Raw genomic sequence first — 19,841 nt, 5'->3', positions numbered from 1 at the left:
TCCCATCTTATTTGGAGCCAGGCTTTAAATGCTGGGATGTGGTCATGTTGTGCAAGCAGTGCACACACATTTATACAGGAATGTGTCAGTAATTCCTCCACGTTCCTTCTCAGCAGTTTTATTTAACTTAACAAATTAAAAATGACATTTATGTCTCAGTGCCACTTCAGTGGAGAATTTGAAACCCCCTTCAGGTTATTTTAATGCTGTTGTTTATTGTTCATCTTCAAAGGAGTATTCCCCTTTTTTTGTTGAGTCTCTCTCTGTTCCTCTCATTTGTGTGCAAGGCCAAATAAAATGATGGATTATTCACTACCTTTTTTTTTAAAGAGATTTTGAAGGGAATAAAAACCTAAATTTAAAAGTACCCAGTACAAGATTCCAGCTAAAAATTGCTGTGTCTGTGTTTTCTTAAGATTCGTAGGAACTTGGGAGAGATGATGTTGAGGGAACATAACTCAGGTCACGGGGAGCAAATTAATAAAGACTTTCCTGAGTCTTTTATCTTGGGTAGAGCCTGGAATGGCAGCAAGGAAAGGTTCTCTGCTTCCTTTAATATCTTGAGGTCACCTCTAAATCATCCTGTGATTCTCATTGGTGCTGAATCCCCTGCTGGAGGGGAATATTTATCATTAACCTCAGCACACAGAATAAAGAATGAGTGGAATGGAATTCATGATCTTTAGAAATTGTGAAGAAATAAATGGGTGTTGAAGTTGATGACTGTCCTTGCATTAAAGACTTTCTATTGCTTTTCCAGAAATAAAGCCACGATGAATAATGACTTTTTTGGGAAGGTTACATGGGGTTGGAAGGTCAAGATTTCCCCATTTCACAGCTTGAGCAAACAAAACTGGGGAAAGGCAAGAAAAACCCACTTCAGAACAGTTGAGAAACAGTTCTTTTGTCTTGACTACAGTGGCATGCTGCAGTTGTTGCTCCTGCAGCCCCTGAAGTATTTTCCTAATTTTTCATTAAGTCTATCAGTGCAAAGTGGGGTGGTGCTGTGGAAATCCTCCAGTTGTCAGCTGAATAACTTTTGGATGAGCAAATCTGAGCTGGCAGTTCTGCAGTGGGGTGCAACCAACTTTTGCTGAGTTAGAGGGGCAGATTTGGTCTGTACAGCTCCATTTCTCTTCTGGTAGTTACAAAGAAGAATATGTGATGCTTGAAATTCTGGTTTCCACATACAAAGCCAACCAACTTCCCTCCCCCAGTTCCAAGAAAAACAGCATGAAATTAAAATCAGAGCCCTGAAATCAGAAAAAAAGTGTAAAACTGGACCAAGGGAACAAAAGGACCTGAAGTTAAGGATATTTCCTAGGAACTCCAAGGGAATGGCTCTGAATCAGAAAGGCACAAAGAACTGGGAGTATCACGATGTCAAAATAAAAATTTCCTTTTGCCATTAGTGACCAGAGGGATGCAGCAGTGAATCCCATTGTCCAGAGGCAGAGATGTGTGCAGCTCCAGGAGAAGGGAGGATAATTGATTCTGCACTCATCCTTCCATTGTGAGCAATCCCCTGGATTCAATTACCTGATTGTGCCTGGCCACCAGTGCTGGCTGCAGCCTGGCTGGGCTGCTGCTCTCCTGCAGCATTCTGCCAGGGCAGAGGGGTATTCCTGGCACTGCTTTATGGCTGTGCAAGTTGGATTCAGGTGCCTTTTCTGATGCCTCAGGTTTAGCTTTTATATTTTTCAGATTCTGTGCTGCTTTAGTGTGTGGGTCTGAGCTTCACATCAGGGCATGCTGAGCTCTGTGCACAGAGCAGGGAGACAAAACAATTCCTGCTCCAGCTGGGCACCAAGGACAAATGATCCAAATCTCAGCCCCAAGAGCACAAACACCGTGGACTGGAGAGAGAAAAACAAGCAGGGTGGGACTGCATGGGCTGTATTGTAAAATCAGGGCCCCTGACAAAGGAAATGATTGGCATCTGGCTCCATTGATTCAGAAGGCTGAACAATTGCTTTATTAAACTGTATTATATTACATTAATACTCTATTAAAGAGATATCACACTATACTATAATAAATTACATACTAAAGAAAACTTGTGACTGTCTCCTGACAGTCAGGATACAGCTTTGAGTGATTGGTTAATTAAATATAACCAACCATCACCAGAATCCAGTTACCAAATCCCTTCAGGTAAACAATCTTCCTAACACATTCCACATGCGCAAAACCAGCAGGAACAGAGAATAAAAATAAAAATTATTTTCTCTTTCTTCTCTCTGTACTTCTCCTGAGAGAGAGAATATTATCTCTCTCTAGTCAAAGAATGTGAATACCACAAACCTGGAATGGGACAATGAAGTGCAAGATGCAAATGGAGCAGAACTGATCCCAGGGAGAGACCCCGGGAGCGCTCGTGCATTTTGGGGCCATTTTGGTTCATCTTGGGTGCAGCCCTGGCTGGGCTCTGGTGCTGCCCAAGGTGCATTTATGGAGGCCTTTGAATAAATCCCTGCTTTATTCTTTAGCTCTGTCCAGTCTCTGTTCTGGGTCAGCCTGCACAAAGCATCATTTCCAGCCCAAAGCTGAGCCCCTCCCATGCACTGTGGCTCCAGGACAATGCCAGTGAGCTCAGAGCCAGGGTTTCTCCTCCTGCCACGGTCTCTCTGCTGAGTTCACCACAGCTGGGCACTGTTCAGTGCTTCCCATCCCTAAAATATCCCTCCTTGTTTGGTAAGAAGGCATTCTCTGGCACTGCCCTGTGTTTTAACATGGATGGGGTTGGGTTAGGGAATTGCCACAGACACCAAGTGGAACATTGCTCATATTTCATAGAGTCTTAGAAATTATGTATGGAAAAGAACTTTTAGGGTCATTTCTTTCTATGGCAGATTAATCACTGCTATGTGTATTTATATTTGCTGAAATACTTTTTCCAGGTTTTGTCTGCTCCAGGTGACACCTCTCCCCTGATAATACATTCACTTTCTAGCAATTCCTATTAAAAGGAATTTTTTTTTTTGTTGTAGTCACCTTCCATTTGCTGTGTTTTGCCCTGTTATCCATAGCTGAAGTTGATTTTTTGACTGCTGTTTCTGTTCCTTGCTACATATTCACCTCTGTTAAAATACTCTAAATATTTTTCATGTTCCTTTAGGCATTTTTGGTCTGAAGCTTGTACTGTCTGCTAAATATTTTTATCTTTGCTGCTCTGAACTTTTGCTGTTGTTTTTATCTTAAGGTTTACTGATTTATTTTATATTTCTCCCATGTATTTAGGGTGTCTCTGGCATTGTCACTCTGTGACTCTCAGATAATAGGGCAAGAACTGCCACCTCCTGCTCCTGGCCTGGTACTCAGCATTATAAAATCACAGTACAGGTGAACCCATTGTGTTAGTGAGAATTCTGCTTTTTCTCTTTCATATATTCCACAAAAAAGGGCCCTGAAAACTTATTTGTAGAAATGGGAAATCCCTAGAGGAAAAAAAATACAGATCTTTAAACAAATTCCTTAAATCCTTTAAAAATATATTCAGAGTTGTTTAGCTGCTTTGGTTTTTATTCTTTTAGATATCTGACACTTTCAAAATATTATTGTATAAATATTATAAGGACCATAATGCTTTCAAAATATTATCTTGAAAGTCTTATGGTCCTTAAAGGATTGATATTCATGCTCTCTGTTATTAACAGGAATAAAAAAGCTTATTTTCCATGTGAGGACTGAGCCAATACCTGTCAATTATAGATAGTTGAGTGCCTAAAACTGTAAATATCCTTTCTTATCTTTTTATCCTGCATCATCCCCAGCCACAATCTGGGCTGATCTGCATTAGGAGATTGGCAGAGAATATTGGCCATGAGTTTTTGAGCAAGTCCTGAGCAGGATTTGGTGTTCCCTCAATGAGTGTAAGCAACAAAGCAGAGCACAAGCAGCCCAGGAGGTTTCTGGACTGCACTGATAATTTCTTGACACAGTGAAACAGGAGAATTCAATGCCTGTTGAAGGTTAATATGTGAATGTCTCATTTCAGAAAGAATACTAATTAACATTCCAGCTTTAATGCTATTCTTAAAAAATAAAATTGAATTTCCAACTGAAAGGAAAAATAGTTCCAGCAAAGTTATGTAATGTACATTATTTACCCAGCAGATTTGCTTGGCTTCAGTCTTTCCTACTGTGAATTTTGGTGTAAAAGTAGGTTTTCTAGGAATATTCTCTATTGTTTGCCTGGTGGGCTGCAATATTTCAGTGTTACTCACAAAATTGGTGTGTGGGATGGGCTGGCACTGTCTAAAGTAATACCTGGCAATTTGGTGAGTAATGAAATTTTGATCCTGGTTGGTGTTGAGCAGTTCCTAAAAGTCCTCACCACCTGGATAGCTAGTTCTATGGAATGAGGGCTGAGTTCCCACAGCCAGGTCAATTTGGATGTGATCTCGTTTAAAACCAGCCAGAAAGCCCCAGGTTATTCCAGGATTCTCAGTGTGTGTGTGTGAGCAATGCCTGAGGAAATCAAATCAGTTTTTCCCACTGTCAGAGGAAGAGGATGCAATGGGCTGGGGTGGCGTTTCTAGAAATTGGAGTTGAGTCAGAGTCTGGCTGGAGCAGCCCAGGAGTAAATTACGTTGGTGCATTTCCTTCCACCTTTGTCTGGGGTCTCTGTGTTGTCCTTCAGCCACACTTTGCATCATCTCCAGTGCATTGGAATGGTTTTGGAGGCAGGAAACACGGTGAGAACAGTGCTGGAGCAGCCCAGGACTATTGTATTTGATGGGAATGCCTCAATGATGGCAGGAATGATGAATCTGACTCTATCTTATCAGAAGGCCAATTTATTACTTTATAATACTATATTATATTAAAGAATACTATACAATACTAAAGAATACAGAAAGGATAGTTACAGGAGGCTAGAAAGATAATAATGAAAACTCGTGACTCTTTCCAGAATCCTGACACAGCTTGGCCCTGATTGGCCAAAGAGTGAAAACAGCTCACAGCAGAATCCAATGGAACAATCACCTGTGGGTAAACAATCTCCAAACACATTCCACATGAGCAAAACACAGGAGAAGCAAATGAGATAAGAATTGTTTTCCTTTTCTCTGAGGCTTCTCAGCTTCCCAGGAGAAAAATCCTGGGTGAAGGGATTTTTTCAGAGAATGTGAATGCCACACAGGAGTAAATTAGGGTGGCACATTTCCTTCCACCTTTGTCTGGGGTCTTCAGCTACACTTTGCATCATCTCCAGTGCTTGGAGTGGTGATGGAGGCAGGAAACAGTGAGAACAGTGCTGGAGCAGCCCAGGAGTAAATTAGGGTGGCATATTTCCTTCAACATTTGTCTGGGGTCTCTGTGTTATCCTTTAGCCACACTTTACATCATCTCCAGTGCTCTGGAGTGGGTTTGGAGGCAGGAAACAGTGAGAACAGTGCTGGAGCAGCCCAGGAGTAAATTACGGTGTCACACTACCTTCCACCTTTGTCTGGGATCTCTGTGTTGTTCTTCAGCCCCACTTTGCATCATCTCCAGTGCTTTGGAATGGTTTTAGAGGCAGGAAACATGGTGAGAACAGTGCTGGAGCAGCCCAAGAGTAAATTATGTTGGTGCATTTCCTTCCACCTTTGTTTGGGGTCTCCTGTGTTATCTAGGATGGGTTTGAAGGCAGGAAATGGCGAGAACGGTGCTGGAGCAGCCTAGGAGTAAATCACGTTGGCACATTTCCTTCTGCCTTTATTTGGGATCTCTGTGTTATCCTTTAGCCACACTTTGCATCATCTTCAGTGTTTTGGAGTGATTTTGGAGGCAGAAAACGTGGTAAGAGCAGTGCTGGAGCAGCCCAAGAGTAAATTACGTTGGTGCATTTCCTTCTGCCTTTGTTTGGGGTCTCTGTGTTGTTCTTCATCTCCAGTGCTTTGGGGTGGGTTTGAAGAGAGGAAACACAGTCAGAACAGCATAGGAGTAAATTAGGGTGCCACATTTCCTTCCACCTTTGTCTGGGGTCTCTGTTATCCTTCAGCCCCACTTTGCATCATCTCCAGTGCTCTGGAGTGGGTTTGGAGGCAGGAAATGCAGTGAGAACAGTGCAGCCACACCTTCCCGGAGAGAGGAACCAAACCCTCCTGGCGGGGCTCTGATCCCTTGCTCCAGGGGTCAGCCTGGCTTTGACTCATCCAACTGGCAGCAGAGGAATGTCTGTCACACAAAACTGGCTCATCCATGGGGAATATGGATTTAACTCACCCGTGGATGAAAAGAGAGGTTGTGGTTGCCAAATCAGGAGTGAAAACCTTCAAGTGCCGGAGTTGTGTAACACCTTTTACAACATAATGCTTGGACCGAAAAAAAGGGCCTGAAATAAATTTATAAACTATTGTGACTTTTGTGTGGTGCCAATGGATTTATGGCAGCAGAGCCCATGGTGTAACATCTGTGGGGCTGCCATTTGCCCTTTTAGTATTTTTCCAGCACTCCATAGGAAGAGGCACTTTGCAATTACTGGAAATGACAGATGGCTTCTGTATCATTTCTTTATTTTTGGAAAGGAGGTAAATCTGGAGAGGTCCAGCCTGTTGCCTAAAATGCAGTCAGTCAGTTGAGAATTTGCATTAGAGGATCATGGAGGTGTGTTCCAACTCAAACTATTCCATGACTCTGTGGAATCACTTGCTCCTTAAAAAAAAATCATTTGTGTGCAGGTAGCACAAGGAAGTTTTTTTTACCCCTATTTACCCCTCAGATTAATTTACCAGGAGGTAAATCTCTGTGGGCTCATCAGTAACCTGTTTTTTGAATTCACCTTTTTTTATGATAAGAGAATACCGCATCCTCAATGTAAGCTTTTATCTCTCAGTGTAATGGTTGATACTAGTTTTCAGGAAGATAATTGCTATTGTTACAATGGTTTGGACTGTTAAAAATCCGAGGTTTCTGACAGGAAATGGAAGACCACAAATATTCCACATCCTTAAAAATTAAATGGCCTAAGAGTTGAAGGCCCAAACCAGACAGAGAGGGTACTTTATGGATGGTGAACAGAGCAGAGGGTTGGATTCATCTCCAGTGATGTGAATTGATTGACTGCCAAAACTTAGGAACCCTTTTCTGCATTTTATGTAGTGTCTTGTGGATGCTGTGCATTTTTATTTAGTGGAATTTTATCTTCTTTTTTTAAAAAAATTTACTGATTCTTGTTTATTTTGCTGACAGCAGTTTAGAGCTGCTGAACATAATGGTGAGTTCACACTGAGCTCCTTGGAAATTCCAGTGGGAATTTCACACTCCAAAATCTGTGGTGGAGAACAGTAGGAGCAAAGCAGGTCCATTTTTATTTAAAATTCTGATTTTGTTGCTGGAGATAAATATTTATTCATAGCCTATGGATGAGCTTTGTGTTCAGGTGAGCCCAACTTATCAGGCACTTCAAACTACCTTGTAGCTCAACCTGTGATTATAGTAATTCTTTTTTATGTACAAACCTTCCCAACAAAGATTTCACATTGTCACAGTTAGTAAAATTCAGCAGGACAAATGCAGGTTCATGTGTGAGGGAATATTATTTCTATCAGAAGTGACCACTTCTATTAGAAATTACCCTTTCAATGCCAAGTTTCTCATTTACCTGTTTTATATCTGTCAGTGTTCACAAATCTATCTGTTATCTGCTCACCAGTTAATTTTTCATATTGCAAGTGTTCAAATCAAATCAGATGCAGGTCTTCACTAAAAAGGAGATTAGGGGAAATTAAGTGCATGAGCCTCTGTTACCTTTGTCAACCAGCCTTGCCAACATGATAGAATTTATATTAAATTCTCATGACAAGACCTTTTTCCTTCCTTTGTAGAAGAATATTGCCTGGCATTGATTGTGATCATGTCCTTTGCATCTTTACAATTTCTTTTAATAATTCTGATTTTGATTCACTGCCCCAAAGCAGTGACAAGCTCAACCAAATAGAATGGACTTTTTTACCCTTTTGCAAACAACAATAGAAGTTATGTTTTAATTACCTACTCTGCAGATTTTACTCACTATTCCAAGAATATGAGATACGTCTGCCTATTCTACGTCCAGTAGAAAGTCTGTTGTAATCTGGCAATGAAAATGGGTTTTACCACCACCTTGAAGCCACTGATGTTTAATTTTTAGGCCCCTTTGTTTATTTGACCTCTTGTGAGTGTTGGTGTAAATAGGAAATGGTGGAATGCACATTCATTATTGTGCCAAGGAGCTCCCTCTCTGTGAGTTCAGCTCTCCTCTGTAAATCCATTTTCCTACAATGCTTGGAGGCCAGAGAGGAATGTTCAAATATTTAGAGAAAGTACTGTATAGTATGTTTAGAATGAAACCTATTTTCTTCCTGTCCCATTTTCCTGCCATGATGGATGACTTCCCCCTCCCCTAAGTGTTCCAACCAATTGGTTTTACACCTACAATAAAATTTCCTGGAACAGCAGCCCTGTGCTGAAATGGAAATTGCAATAAATGTCCTGGCTGTTTTGAGAAACACAAGTTCCCCTCAAGGAGGGGAACCTCCACCTGCAAAAATACCCCACTTCAGCAGAAAACACCCAACATTAATCTTGGATGTCAGTGCTTTCCTCAGCTTGATGGGAATTCTCAGCCTTGAGAATTCCGAGCACTTTGCATCCCGGGCTTGGTTCTTCCTGGAATGGGTGTAGAACCAACATCTTTTAGACTTTCCAGAGAGAATTAATGCTACAAAAAACGGTGCCAGGAGAGCTACATGTGAATTGTACCATGGGGTGGGCTGGATTTTCATTTATAAATGGAAACTGTAGTGCTGCATTAAGTGTCAGGATCACAGAATCACAGAATCGCAGAATCGCAAAATCACAGAATCACAGAATCGCAGAATCACAGAATCACAGAATGGTTTTGTTGGAAAGGACCTTAAGGATCATCCTACCTTAAAGACCATCCACTTCCCACTAGACCAGCTTGCTGCAAGCCCTATCCAACCTGGCCTTGGAAGGTGTTAAAAAACTCTTAAAAAATTAGATAGAAATGGATTGACTGGGAAGAAGCACTAGGAAAGAAGAGAGAATAGTTTGCAATCTCAGGCAAAACAAAAATGTGACTTTTGGTTATGCCTGAGTGACATGACTTGGCTGAAAAGTATTTTATTGGTGAATTTATTGTCATTGAGACCCTTTCCTTGACCAGGAGAGAGGAAAATAGTAGCAAGCAGCTATGGGAAGGGAATCTCAGCTGAAATTCATGTCAGGAAACACCAAGGGGAGATCTGACTGTGTTGTAAAATACACCACAATCAAATCTGTTCATTTCTGTATCACATAAAAACACAGTAATGCTCAGTGGGAGCTAAGGGCTGCTTATGCCACTACACAAATTTGCTCTCAGTCCTCTTATTTTTATTGACCTGCTGGGCCTCCCATTTATTTTTACCTGAAATTCCTAGAATGTGGGTGATTCATTTCCATTCTGTCTGGCCTGAATCAGGGCCACCCACATTTCATTGCCTCCGTCCTTTAACTTATTTATAGCTAAAAAAGAGAAGTGTTTCTGTTCTTATAGTATCAAATACCATCTGTGAGAAAGCTGCCAAAATGCCTTTAAACTGGGCAAATCCTCAGTGTGATATGCCTGTGTTCTGGTTTTATTATTTCATTCTCTATAAAGGAAATTAAGCTCATGGAAAGTATGTGACATGACAGCAGTTGTTGCTGTAATATTGTGCCTACAAAGAATGCTGCTGAGGAAACTGTTCCATTCTATTTTTGAAAGGATTGTCAGTGCAATTCCTTTTTTTCCAAAGCAAAAGCCAATGATACAGTATTGCTTTTTTTGGGAAAAAAAGAAAAAAAAAGGGTCAATTTTTGCCATTTTTAGAAACGGTTATTCAAAAGTTTTCCTTGATTCTGAATTTGTTTTGGTGTGATTTCAACAGGAGGAATAAAACCCATTTCGTTTCCAAAAATCTAATGTTTTATTTCAGCTCTGACTTCACAGCCAAGTTTAAATGCTTAGTCCTTTTAGCAGTTTTTCATAAGAATTTTAAGCTGTTACTTGTGTAATATACAATTAAATCACAAGAGGAGTTGAACAACTGATCCCTCTTTAATGGATTAAAAATATACCCTGGTAAAAGAGCCAGTCTAAGACCTATTCCCACTTTTATTGTTTGGATATCTCAAGTAGTTTAAAGACTCATTTGAATCTTACCCTGATCCCTGTCAGGGATTTAAATTTCATTTTATCATCTGATCTGTCACATCACACAGATGAAATGAAATTGATGCTGGAGCAGGACTGAAATCCCAAATCAAGAACAGGGTATTGCTCTGTGCTGGCTGCTTTTCCTCATAAACTCCTGCAGTGCAGCTTTCTTCATCTGAAAAAGGCTTTTCTCTAAGACCATTTATTTCTTACACCATATATTTATTTTTATATAGATATATATATATATATAGATATATAGATATATATATATATATATATGCGCACACACACATGTAAAAGTTATATCCTTGTGTGGGAATGCTCCCTATTTCTTATTGTTTATTCAAACACCTTTTCTCATTTAAAATTAACATTTTGTCATTAATTTCTTGCTTAATTTTCATGTAGGAGGTCTCCAACATCTATTGGCTGTAAAGAAGACCAGATGAAAGAAGCCCTAGAATTGGGTAAGTTATGTCAAGTTTCAGTTTGGCTTTTGCCATCTTTTGTATTGTTCAGAGCAGCTGTGGCCAAATAAATGCATAGGAGTGGCTTCTTTTGTAACTCTTAGTTGATTTAGAGCAATTTGATTTGTTATAAACTTCTAAATAGACAAAAAATCACTAAGAAATAATCAGATAAAGGCTGGCTTGTGTTTTTTTATCTGCCCTTTCTGGCTAAAACTGTTTTCCTTTTTATAAAGAGAATAAATGTTCATTTTCATGTTGATGAGCCCCTAGCACTGGGTGTGCTGGGGAAAACAATTTTTTTCATCCAACACTTGATTTTTCTTTTTCTTTCAGTTGATGTTGAGGATGAAGAGACAGCTGGAGAAGTCAATAAGACCCCAGATCTTTCAACACTCTATATGCTTCAAATAGTATCAAAGGCAATTGATATTTCTCTTGCAAAAGTAAGGGTAATTATGGTAAATATAAACAGATTTGTGAGATTGTTATTTGAGTTTCCTCAGGCAAAGCTGCAGTGGGTTGCTCTGAGTTGTACTTTTGAACATGAGCTGTATTGCTGAGTATATTCCTTGTCCAGGTGACAGAGTAATTTAGGGATGCCTAAATTCAGAAAAATACCCTCATGGATTTAGCCCACTTGAAGCCCAGGTAATAGCTTCAATTGATTAAGCTTGTATTATTTCTTTAATGCCCCATGTCAGTTACTCATGTGATTATTCTGCAGTCCTTTCAACTGACAGTGGTTTATTATTCCCCTCTCACTGTTTCTGCCTTGCTTATCTCCCTTATTTTGAGCAGAGATTAAATTATTAAATATTTTTCCTTCCCATTCAGACAGAGGAGAAAAAAGCCCAGACCAAATAACGAGGGTATCTTCCAATTTAATTTCTAGATCAATGAGCTTGGAGTAACTCTACCAGCCCTGAGCTGGTTTTTTTTTTTATTTCCTGAGCTCTGCTTTAGCATGAATGCCATTTATTCAGTGTGGCTATTGCTGGCCATGGTCTGCAATTGTTCAGGGCCAAGCTCTGGATTTGTGCCACCTGAAATACAGAAATCAACCATTTAATTAACATTTATCTTGTACAGGGTCCTTTTCTCCCTCATGTTGCCATTGGTTGCTCTTTCAGCTGTTGAATTTCAGGCAATGTCCTGGGATGCTTTCATAGAAACTGTGCCCCAGACATTAGACATAAATATTTTCCAGTGCTGGGCAGCTCCCAGCATTATGAGTGGAAGGAATATGGCAGGAAAAGGAAAATATTGCTCCTTTTCATTGGGGTGTTGCTATTTACAGTATGGATAAAACAGGAGAGGATGGTTGTACAGTTAGTCATTACCCTTCCACACTCCTCCTTTTTTTTCTGCAAATTACTGTGTTTTAGATTTGTTTTTAAAATGAGAATTTTTTTTTGTTTCTTTTATAGGAATTAAAAAATCTTCTGTTTGGCTCCAGTCTTTGTTGCTTCAGTGAAGAATGGAAAATCCAGAGTTTTACATTTAACAATATCCCACAGCTAAAATATGGCATTGTGCAGAAAAAGGTACTGTAAATTCCTTCCTAACACTGATCTTTGCTTTTTACACTGGCTTTACAAAGGCTGTGTGTTTCAGCAGTGAAAAAAATTTGTTTTCTAAAGACTTTTCTCTTCCTTTAAACTCTGGTTACCAGTGGATGTTGTCACCTTGTCAGGTCATGATGGGAGACTTGAGATGGATGGAGGAAAATGTGAAAAAGCTGCAGAAAGTGTGCAAATGTTTGTGTGTGTGTGTGATGGGGAATTATTCACAGGGAGGAGGAGGAGCCGCTGCAGGCTGAAAGCTAGTGGTGGTAAAAGAATAAAAGAGCATAAATCAAGGGTAGAGTGTAAGAGAAGAATGATATGTGGGGCCAAACAAATTAAAGATGTAGCTTAATCTAGCTCAAAATGAGATGTAGCAAGAGTTGCCTGGAAAATCACATGGAGATACTGGGGTTAGGTGATGAGGCTCATTCCTAAAATAAAAGGGACGAACATCTTGCAGGCACCCTGGGACACTGGCACTGCTGGTGGGCTCACCTCTCCTGCTGCCACAAGATCCCAGCTCTTCCCTAAAATGAGTAGGGAGGAGTTGGGATCAATTAATCAATTCCCTGGCAACATCCAGCAGGTGGACACATCTGGAATGTCCAGCAGGGGGACAGATCTGGAATGTCCAGCAGGGGGACAGATCTGGAATGTCCAGCAGGAAGACAAATCTGGAATGTCCAGCAGGTCCCCATGGTGACCCCAGCTGGTAAAACCACCCAGCCATTACTTGGGCCAGCCTGGCCAGCACATGCCCAATTGTGCTTGTTTTGCATCACAGAACATTAACAAGAAAGACTATTCTGGAGGTGGTAAACTGACTGAAAAGTTTAAGTTTTGTCTCTTTACACTGTCAGTAAGAAAGAAGAAGTTGTAGGTGAAGGACAAGTGTCCTAAAAGTTTTGTTCTGATTCTTACTACTCTTTTAATTACTGTTCATAAATTTTTCTTTATACTCTTTTAAAGTTTTGAGCCTGCTTTGCTTTTCTCCTAATCCTACTCACAGCAGGAAATAAGTACATTCTAGCACATTCTAGTGAGTGCCCTGCTGCTTGGCCAGCACTGAACCCACCACACTCATTGGTGAATTGGCCAGGAAATCTCAAATTGGCGAACCAAAACCACTACACCAATCCAGAGAGATTTTTGGTGCTCTCTGGTTCAGTGACTTCTCTGAGCTCTCCCTTTGAGCCCTGCCTGAGCACCAGGCTCCCAGACAGTGCTTCACCCCTCTCTGCTCTCTGTTGCTCACCTTGGTTTCACAGGCTCAGTTCAGGGACCACCTTCATGCTACAGGGTCATGGAGCTGCCTCCAAAATCCAGGAGAACCCTTGGAAAAATGGGTCCTCCCTGACTGCTTGATGATTTTGTTACCAGCCCTGGGGCAACATCCATCTGGTGGATACATCTGGAATGTCTAGCAAGGAACACATCTGGAATGTCCAGCAGGTCCCCATGGTGACCCCAGCTGGTAAAAGCACCCAGCCATGACTTGGGCCAGCCTGGCCAGCACATGCCCAATCCAGAGAGATTTTTGGTGCTCTCCGATCCAGGGCATTCAGTGACTCCTCTGAGCTCTCCCTTTCAGCCCTGCCTGAGCACCTGGCTCCCAGACAGTGCTTCACCCCTCTCTGCTCTGTGTTCCTCATTAGGCTCAGCCCAGGGACCACCCTCGTGCCACAGAGTCATGGAGCTGCCCCCAAAATCTGTCCTATATGAGATGGTCATGGTTGAGATGGAGACAATACAAAACAACCCTCCATTTTCAGAAGGCTTCAAACCCTTTTTATTATTGCATGTGTGTTCCTTACACATTCTTAAAAAACTCATAAGTTTGCACTTTACTAACTGGTCTGAAGAGACAAACCAAGTGCTCATTGCAGGTTTCTCTTATTTATCCTTCTCTCTTTCCTGGTTTCCATGTCAATGACCTTGGCAAGAAACTCTTTCAGGGGTAAACATGCATTCTCCCATGAAACTTCTCTCTGGCTCACAGAAGCTGCTGCAAAACCTCCTCCATAAAATCCACCAGATCCCTTGGAAGAATGGATCCTCCCCAGCTTTGTGATGCCTTTGTGCCAGCCCTGGGGCTGTGCATCTGCTCTTGGGGTGTCCACACAAGGTCTCTCCCCTCAGGAGCAGGGATCTGAGGAATTCAGTAAGCACTTGTAGGCTCCTCTTTCCAAAACACTCATTAAAGCCTCTGTGCTGATGCAGAAAATCTTTATCTGGCCTGAGAGAAGTAGGCCATTGTCACATTCACATTTTATAAAAAATCCCTTTGCCCAGGATTTTTCTCCTGGGAAGCTGAGAAACCTCAGAGAAAAAGAAAACAATTCTTATCTCATTTGCTTCTCCTGTGTTGTGCTCATGTGGAATGTGTTTGGAGATTGTTTACCCACAGGTGATTGTTCCATTGGATTCTGCTGTGAGTTGTTTTGGCTCTTTGGCCAATCAGGGCCAAGCTGTGTCAGGGTTGTGGAAAGAGTCAGGAGTTTCCATTATTATCTTTTTAGCATTCTGTAAGTATCCTTTCTGTATTCTTTAGTATAATAGCATATTATTTTATATATATAATTTTATTTTCTTCTTATTATATATATTATTATTATTTAGTATAAGTAGTATAGTATTCTTTAATATAATAGAGTATCATAAAATAATAAATTAGCCTTCTAAGAACATGGAGTCAGATTCATCATTCCTGCCTTCATCTGGGGGGAGCACAAACACAATAAACCATTATACAGAAATGAGAGGAAGAGAGGCTTTGAGTCAAGGACAATGGCTAATAAACATGTCATTAAGATGTTTAATTAACTTACCTCATCTAGTTAAATATTCATTAGGCTGGTGATCTCAGAAGAAAGCTGCTTATCTCACAAAGCCTAGTGGAAAAAGAAGATATTAAATCTCCATTTAAGCTCTAAAAGGAACCATGGCTGTGGTGGTCACTGGCCCACAGTAAATGTTACTTTGGTGTTCCCAGCCTGCAGAAAGGATATCTCATCACTTCCAGCCACTTACTGCCCATTAAATTCCCCACCATGAATTCCAGTGCAGGAATGGTGTTTTGCTTAGATTGTGCCAGTTTCAGCTCATTAATATATTTCCTCCTCACTTCCAAAATTCAATTCAGCTGAACAACTGTTCAGTTCTTTCTTATGTTAAACTTTTGTGGTGCTATAAGAAGATATTTAGAATGAATCCTGTAATTTCTTTTTTGACTGGGAGGTTCTCCCTGATGGACTGATACAAACATTGCTGTTTTCCTTGATACATTTCAGATTATTCACTCATCAGTTACGTAAATAAATCTGGAGAAGCAGAGTATGTATCATACAAATGAGAAGATGTCAATATCTAAGCTATTCTAATTTCCATACTGCATTTACCTGCAGGTCCCCTTCCCTTGGTGCTGCACTTAGGACAGTCAGAGAATTAAACTGATTTAATAATCCCATTGTGTGAAAACAGCAGGGCTGGCTGCCCTTTCCCTTTTTCCCCCTTTCTCCCTTTCTTCTGCAGGGTTTGAGAGGAGTTTGATGGGTGGCATTGTGGTGTCTGTGATGTCAGCCTTGTGTCCTGCACGTAGCCCAAAACTATGAATCCATAAAATTTAAACTTAATATGGCATTTCTTGGTGTTGTGATTTTTTTTTCCCTCTGAGGCTGATAATTTAAAAGAATCAAACTTTTTTGGTTTTCTTTCTCTTCCCCAGAGAGAGGGAGGATCTGAGGTGCAGTACTGAAACCTGAAATCTTTGTGTAGTGATGCAGGTGGAGGTTGCTGAGGGGAGGTACAAGAGCAAGGCTTCTTTTCAGTCCTTGGAAAACACTCAGATTTGATTCCTCTCTGAAAATCAAACTGCAGCTCAGTAGGGATCAGGTGGTTTTTTAGTTCAAATATCCCAGATTTCAATAAAACCCCACATTTCTTTTGACATTTTAGATGTCTTGGTCTTTTCAGGAAAAATAGGCAGGAACCACAAAAACACTTAAAAACCCTGATTTTCCTTGGCTTGCACAAAACCCCGGAGCCACAGAGAGCACTGTAAAGTCCTGGCTGGAGAGAGAGAGGGATGAGAGGATGGCTTTGGGCTGGGTGGGAGCTCCCACCAGCATCCAGCAGTTTTTTGCTCATGGAGTGTCCCATTTTCCCCCAGGGTGGCCCATGTGGGGTTCTGGCTGCTGTCCAAGCCTGTCTCCTGCAGCAGCTTATCTTTGCAGACACCAACAGGAACAAAGACACCCGGTAAGGCACTGAAACTTCAGCAATTTTGTGTACAGAACCAAAAAAAAAAATTAATTATAAATAATAATTTTATTATTATTACTTCTCTGCTGCAGCCACTCAGGAGCCTTTTGAGTTTGAACTTACTGAACTTATTTTTGTCTCAGAGAGAGAGAGAAAGAAAGCAGCATCTGATTTACTTGTGTTTGCTTCCAGTGGAACTGTAGGAATGTACAAGTTGGTGTCTTATTTGTGTAATTGCTTGTGATTAACCCAAGAACCTCTACAAAAACCAAACAGCTTGAATTGAGGCCAATGAAAATTATTTAGCCTCGAGGTCCTCATGGAAATTGGATTTCAAACAAAAAAGTAATCAAGGTTTGAAAGACCACGAAGTTCATCCAGTGTTCGACACTAAGAATCTCAACAGGGTTGAAAAATTAAAGTTATAATGATTTTTTTTTCTTGTAACTGCTTTTGATTATTCCTGTTTAAACTCCTTAATGGAATTTGAATTTATATTCTGTGTATTTTCTACTTGCTTTAAAGGAATTTTGTTAGGTGTTGCTGCTGACAAGGAAATTGCTGGGACTGCTATAATAATGATGTACTTGTCACGTTGCTAAAGGAACATGAGTTACTGAATTAAATTCTGGAAAATAATGCCTCAAAAATTACTTTGTTACCAGTTTTCATGTATTTGCCTCTTGTTTTCAATAAGACTTTCAGTCCTTTACAAAAGACAAATTCCACAAAGCCTCCCTGTGCCTTAAAGGAACAAAATGTTTAAGAGGGAAAATTATGTTACTGGTTTATGCTGCCACCACCTTCTTTTATTTGTGACCTCCATTAGTCTGACTTGGATTTAGTCTGAAGAGAAGCTTTCATGCTGAGATCCTTCATTGCCTTACAATATAAAAATGTTCCTGTTGTATTAAATTTTGGCCTTAAATACCCACTTTTCTGCTTGGAACTGTGTAGGAAAATGCCGTGGTCTTTGTTGATATTCCTTTAGTCCTGTCTGGCTTACCCTTAATGTAAATTCATTGTTTGGGGTGTTTTTCATCAATATTGAAAAGAAACAGGTACCTGTAGAGCATCATTATTTGTTTTCAGCATCCAGAATGGGAAGTGACAAAAATTATCCTGCAAAATTTTAGGATTCTAATTCAGATTATAATGAGGCCAGACTTTTCAAGGTTCTTGTCTACATGAAAGAAAAATCTCAGAAACTTTCTTGCAGGAAACTCAGTGCATACTTCGATTTTATGACCAGGAATCTCCACAGAAGAATTATTTCTGGCTGTGAAAAGCAAGAATTTCTTTCAGCTTTGAGGACAGCCTTTGATCATTTGCTCCTTGGTCCCTTTGTGTCTCAGGTCATCCTTAGTGAAAACAGAGATGATAATTTCCCTCTTGCAGCACGGTTCAGAGATCATACATGAAATAAAATTATGTGGCACCCAGATAAGTGGATGGAGGCCAGGTTCTTTAAACTGTGTGTCCCAACTCGTGCCATCTCCAACAAATCCTGTTTACTTTGCAGAATTTGCCTCTCCTGTTTTCCTCCTCTTATTATCCACATGGTTTTAAAAGATTTTTGGTTTTTATTCATGAGATGAACATACTTTTCTTATGCTGTGTTTGCCATGGGCAGAAACTTTCAGCAGGCAGAAGGAAAGGGAAGCCTCAGAGCTTCAAATGAGAGGATAAATATTCCTTTCTAACTCTAACCTGGATTTTCAAATTATCAACCACTTCACAGGAAGTGTTTGATTTCAGGCTTCTTCAACATTCAAGAAATAATTATCATGTCTCCTTCTTCCTCTTCTGCTGCCTCTCTCAGACACAGAAATTACTGGTGATTCCCATGAATTTCTGGGTGTCTGTATTAGAACACAGGCAGAGATAAGAGAAAGTTGTGATTATATTTTTTTTTTTGCACTTGAAAACTCTCACCAATTATTTCCCATATCTCACATCCTTCAGAGAGGGAAACATTCTCTAAATTAACATTATTTTCAAGGCAGACATTGAACTTGAAAGTCTGTTTAACTTTTTTGATGTTTGGTGTTTCTTGTTTAGTCTTTTGAATTATTAGATCTTTTACTCAAACAGTGGGAACAGGTTTTGTCCTCATCTCTCATGCTGGTAACACTCTAAAACTGATAAAATCTGAATTTCAAAGACTGCCATTCTTGGAGCCACTAGAGAAAACTCCAGTTATGTTCTTCCCAAGGACATGGGATTTTTGGCCACTTCTTCAGTCTCATGGATATTGGGTTTATTCTCAAATCTGCCACTTTGGGACTTTCAGCCTCCTGGTCCTAAAATGTTTCAGGTCCTGATTTTGGGACACCCCTTATTTAAAAAAAATGCAAGCAGCATTTGTTGCAGATAGTACTTTGGAGAAAGTTTAGTAATGGTTAAAAACATTATGGTATAGATCTGTTTAAAAGGATTAAGAAGTAAAAACTTCAGAAAGAGATTAAGTATGAATGCCTTTAGAAACTAAAAATCCTTTTTAAAACCTAAAACATCCTGCTGGAGAATATTGAAAGCTTTATTACAGATTTAAAGATGAAGTAGCTTCTCTTATCTGTTATTTGCCAGTATGGTTTTGTTCCCTGAAGCATTTACCTGCTTTTTTTGTCCAAGCAATTAAAAATATGTTCTGTGGAAGAGGAGCTCTTTCTTGTAGAAAGTCAGGGTGTGATAACAGATCTGTGCTTAACCAGTTCCTGTTGTTGATCATAACTTATTTACTCTTCTCCTGATTTTCATCCATTGCTTTTAAGGACAAAACCAGTTTTATTTTAATCATTCCTTATAAATCAGACACCACCTTAAGTAACGATCTCCTGGAAGTGGAGACTGTGAATTTCATCACTTAAATTCCCCTGTATGACAGGAGCAGTGTCACAGAACACAGAGACATGACAAGTTTGCAATTATTTATAACCCTCATTAGGAGCAACATAAACTCATAGAGATCTCCCAAAAAGCAACACCGAGCTGTTAACACTTGAATTTGGTGAATTAATGTCATTAAATGTCTATAAATGTCTGATTTCCTTCTGACTTGAGAAGAAACCCACCCAGTGTGCCCAGTTTGTTCTGCAGCAATCTAAAGAGAATTTTTCTCCCTACAGCTCCCTTCCCTGGGTCTGATTATCTTCAAGGTCCAAAGCACCTTCTTAAATGCCTGAAATGAGGTTTCTCCTCAGAGAATGGTTCCAAAAAGCCCATGGTGACATCAATGTCCTCTCCCTCTGCAGGTGCTGAGCAGTCTCAGCACAGGGTGTGCCGTGGGTGCTCTCGTGGTCTCTCATTCCCAGGAAAGGTGGGGTTCAGCTCTACCTTTACGCCTGGAATGTCTCCCCAGTGACAACACCAGCT

General features: G+C 40.3%; 1 protein-coding gene across 3 annotated transcripts in view; it reads left to right on the top strand.

The window, feature by feature from the left end:
- Positions 1-19,841, top strand: part of MINDY4 (MINDY lysine 48 deubiquitinase 4) — a 76,478-nt gene that overhangs the window by 11,881 nt on the left and 44,756 nt on the right. For all 3 annotated transcript variants that reach the window (XR_004060527.1, XM_030943741.1, XM_030943742.1), the window contains exons 6-9: positions 10,580-10,638; positions 10,975-11,084; positions 12,069-12,185; positions 16,375-16,463. Coding sequence is in view for 2 of the 3 variants with exons in the window: in XM_030943741.1 (XP_030799601.1) it covers positions 10,580-10,638; positions 10,975-11,084; positions 12,069-12,185; positions 16,375-16,463 (375 nt within the window). In the remaining variant the exon portion in view is untranslated. The remainder of the gene's footprint in view (positions 1-10,579; positions 10,639-10,974; positions 11,085-12,068; positions 12,186-16,374; positions 16,464-19,841) is intronic.

This window comes from Camarhynchus parvulus, chromosome 2, assembly GCF_901933205.1.
Source record: "Camarhynchus parvulus chromosome 2, STF_HiC, whole genome shotgun sequence".
NCBI lineage: Eukaryota > Metazoa > Chordata > Aves > Passeriformes > Thraupidae > Camarhynchus > Camarhynchus parvulus.
This window is presented reverse-complemented; position numbering and strand designations above follow the sequence as displayed.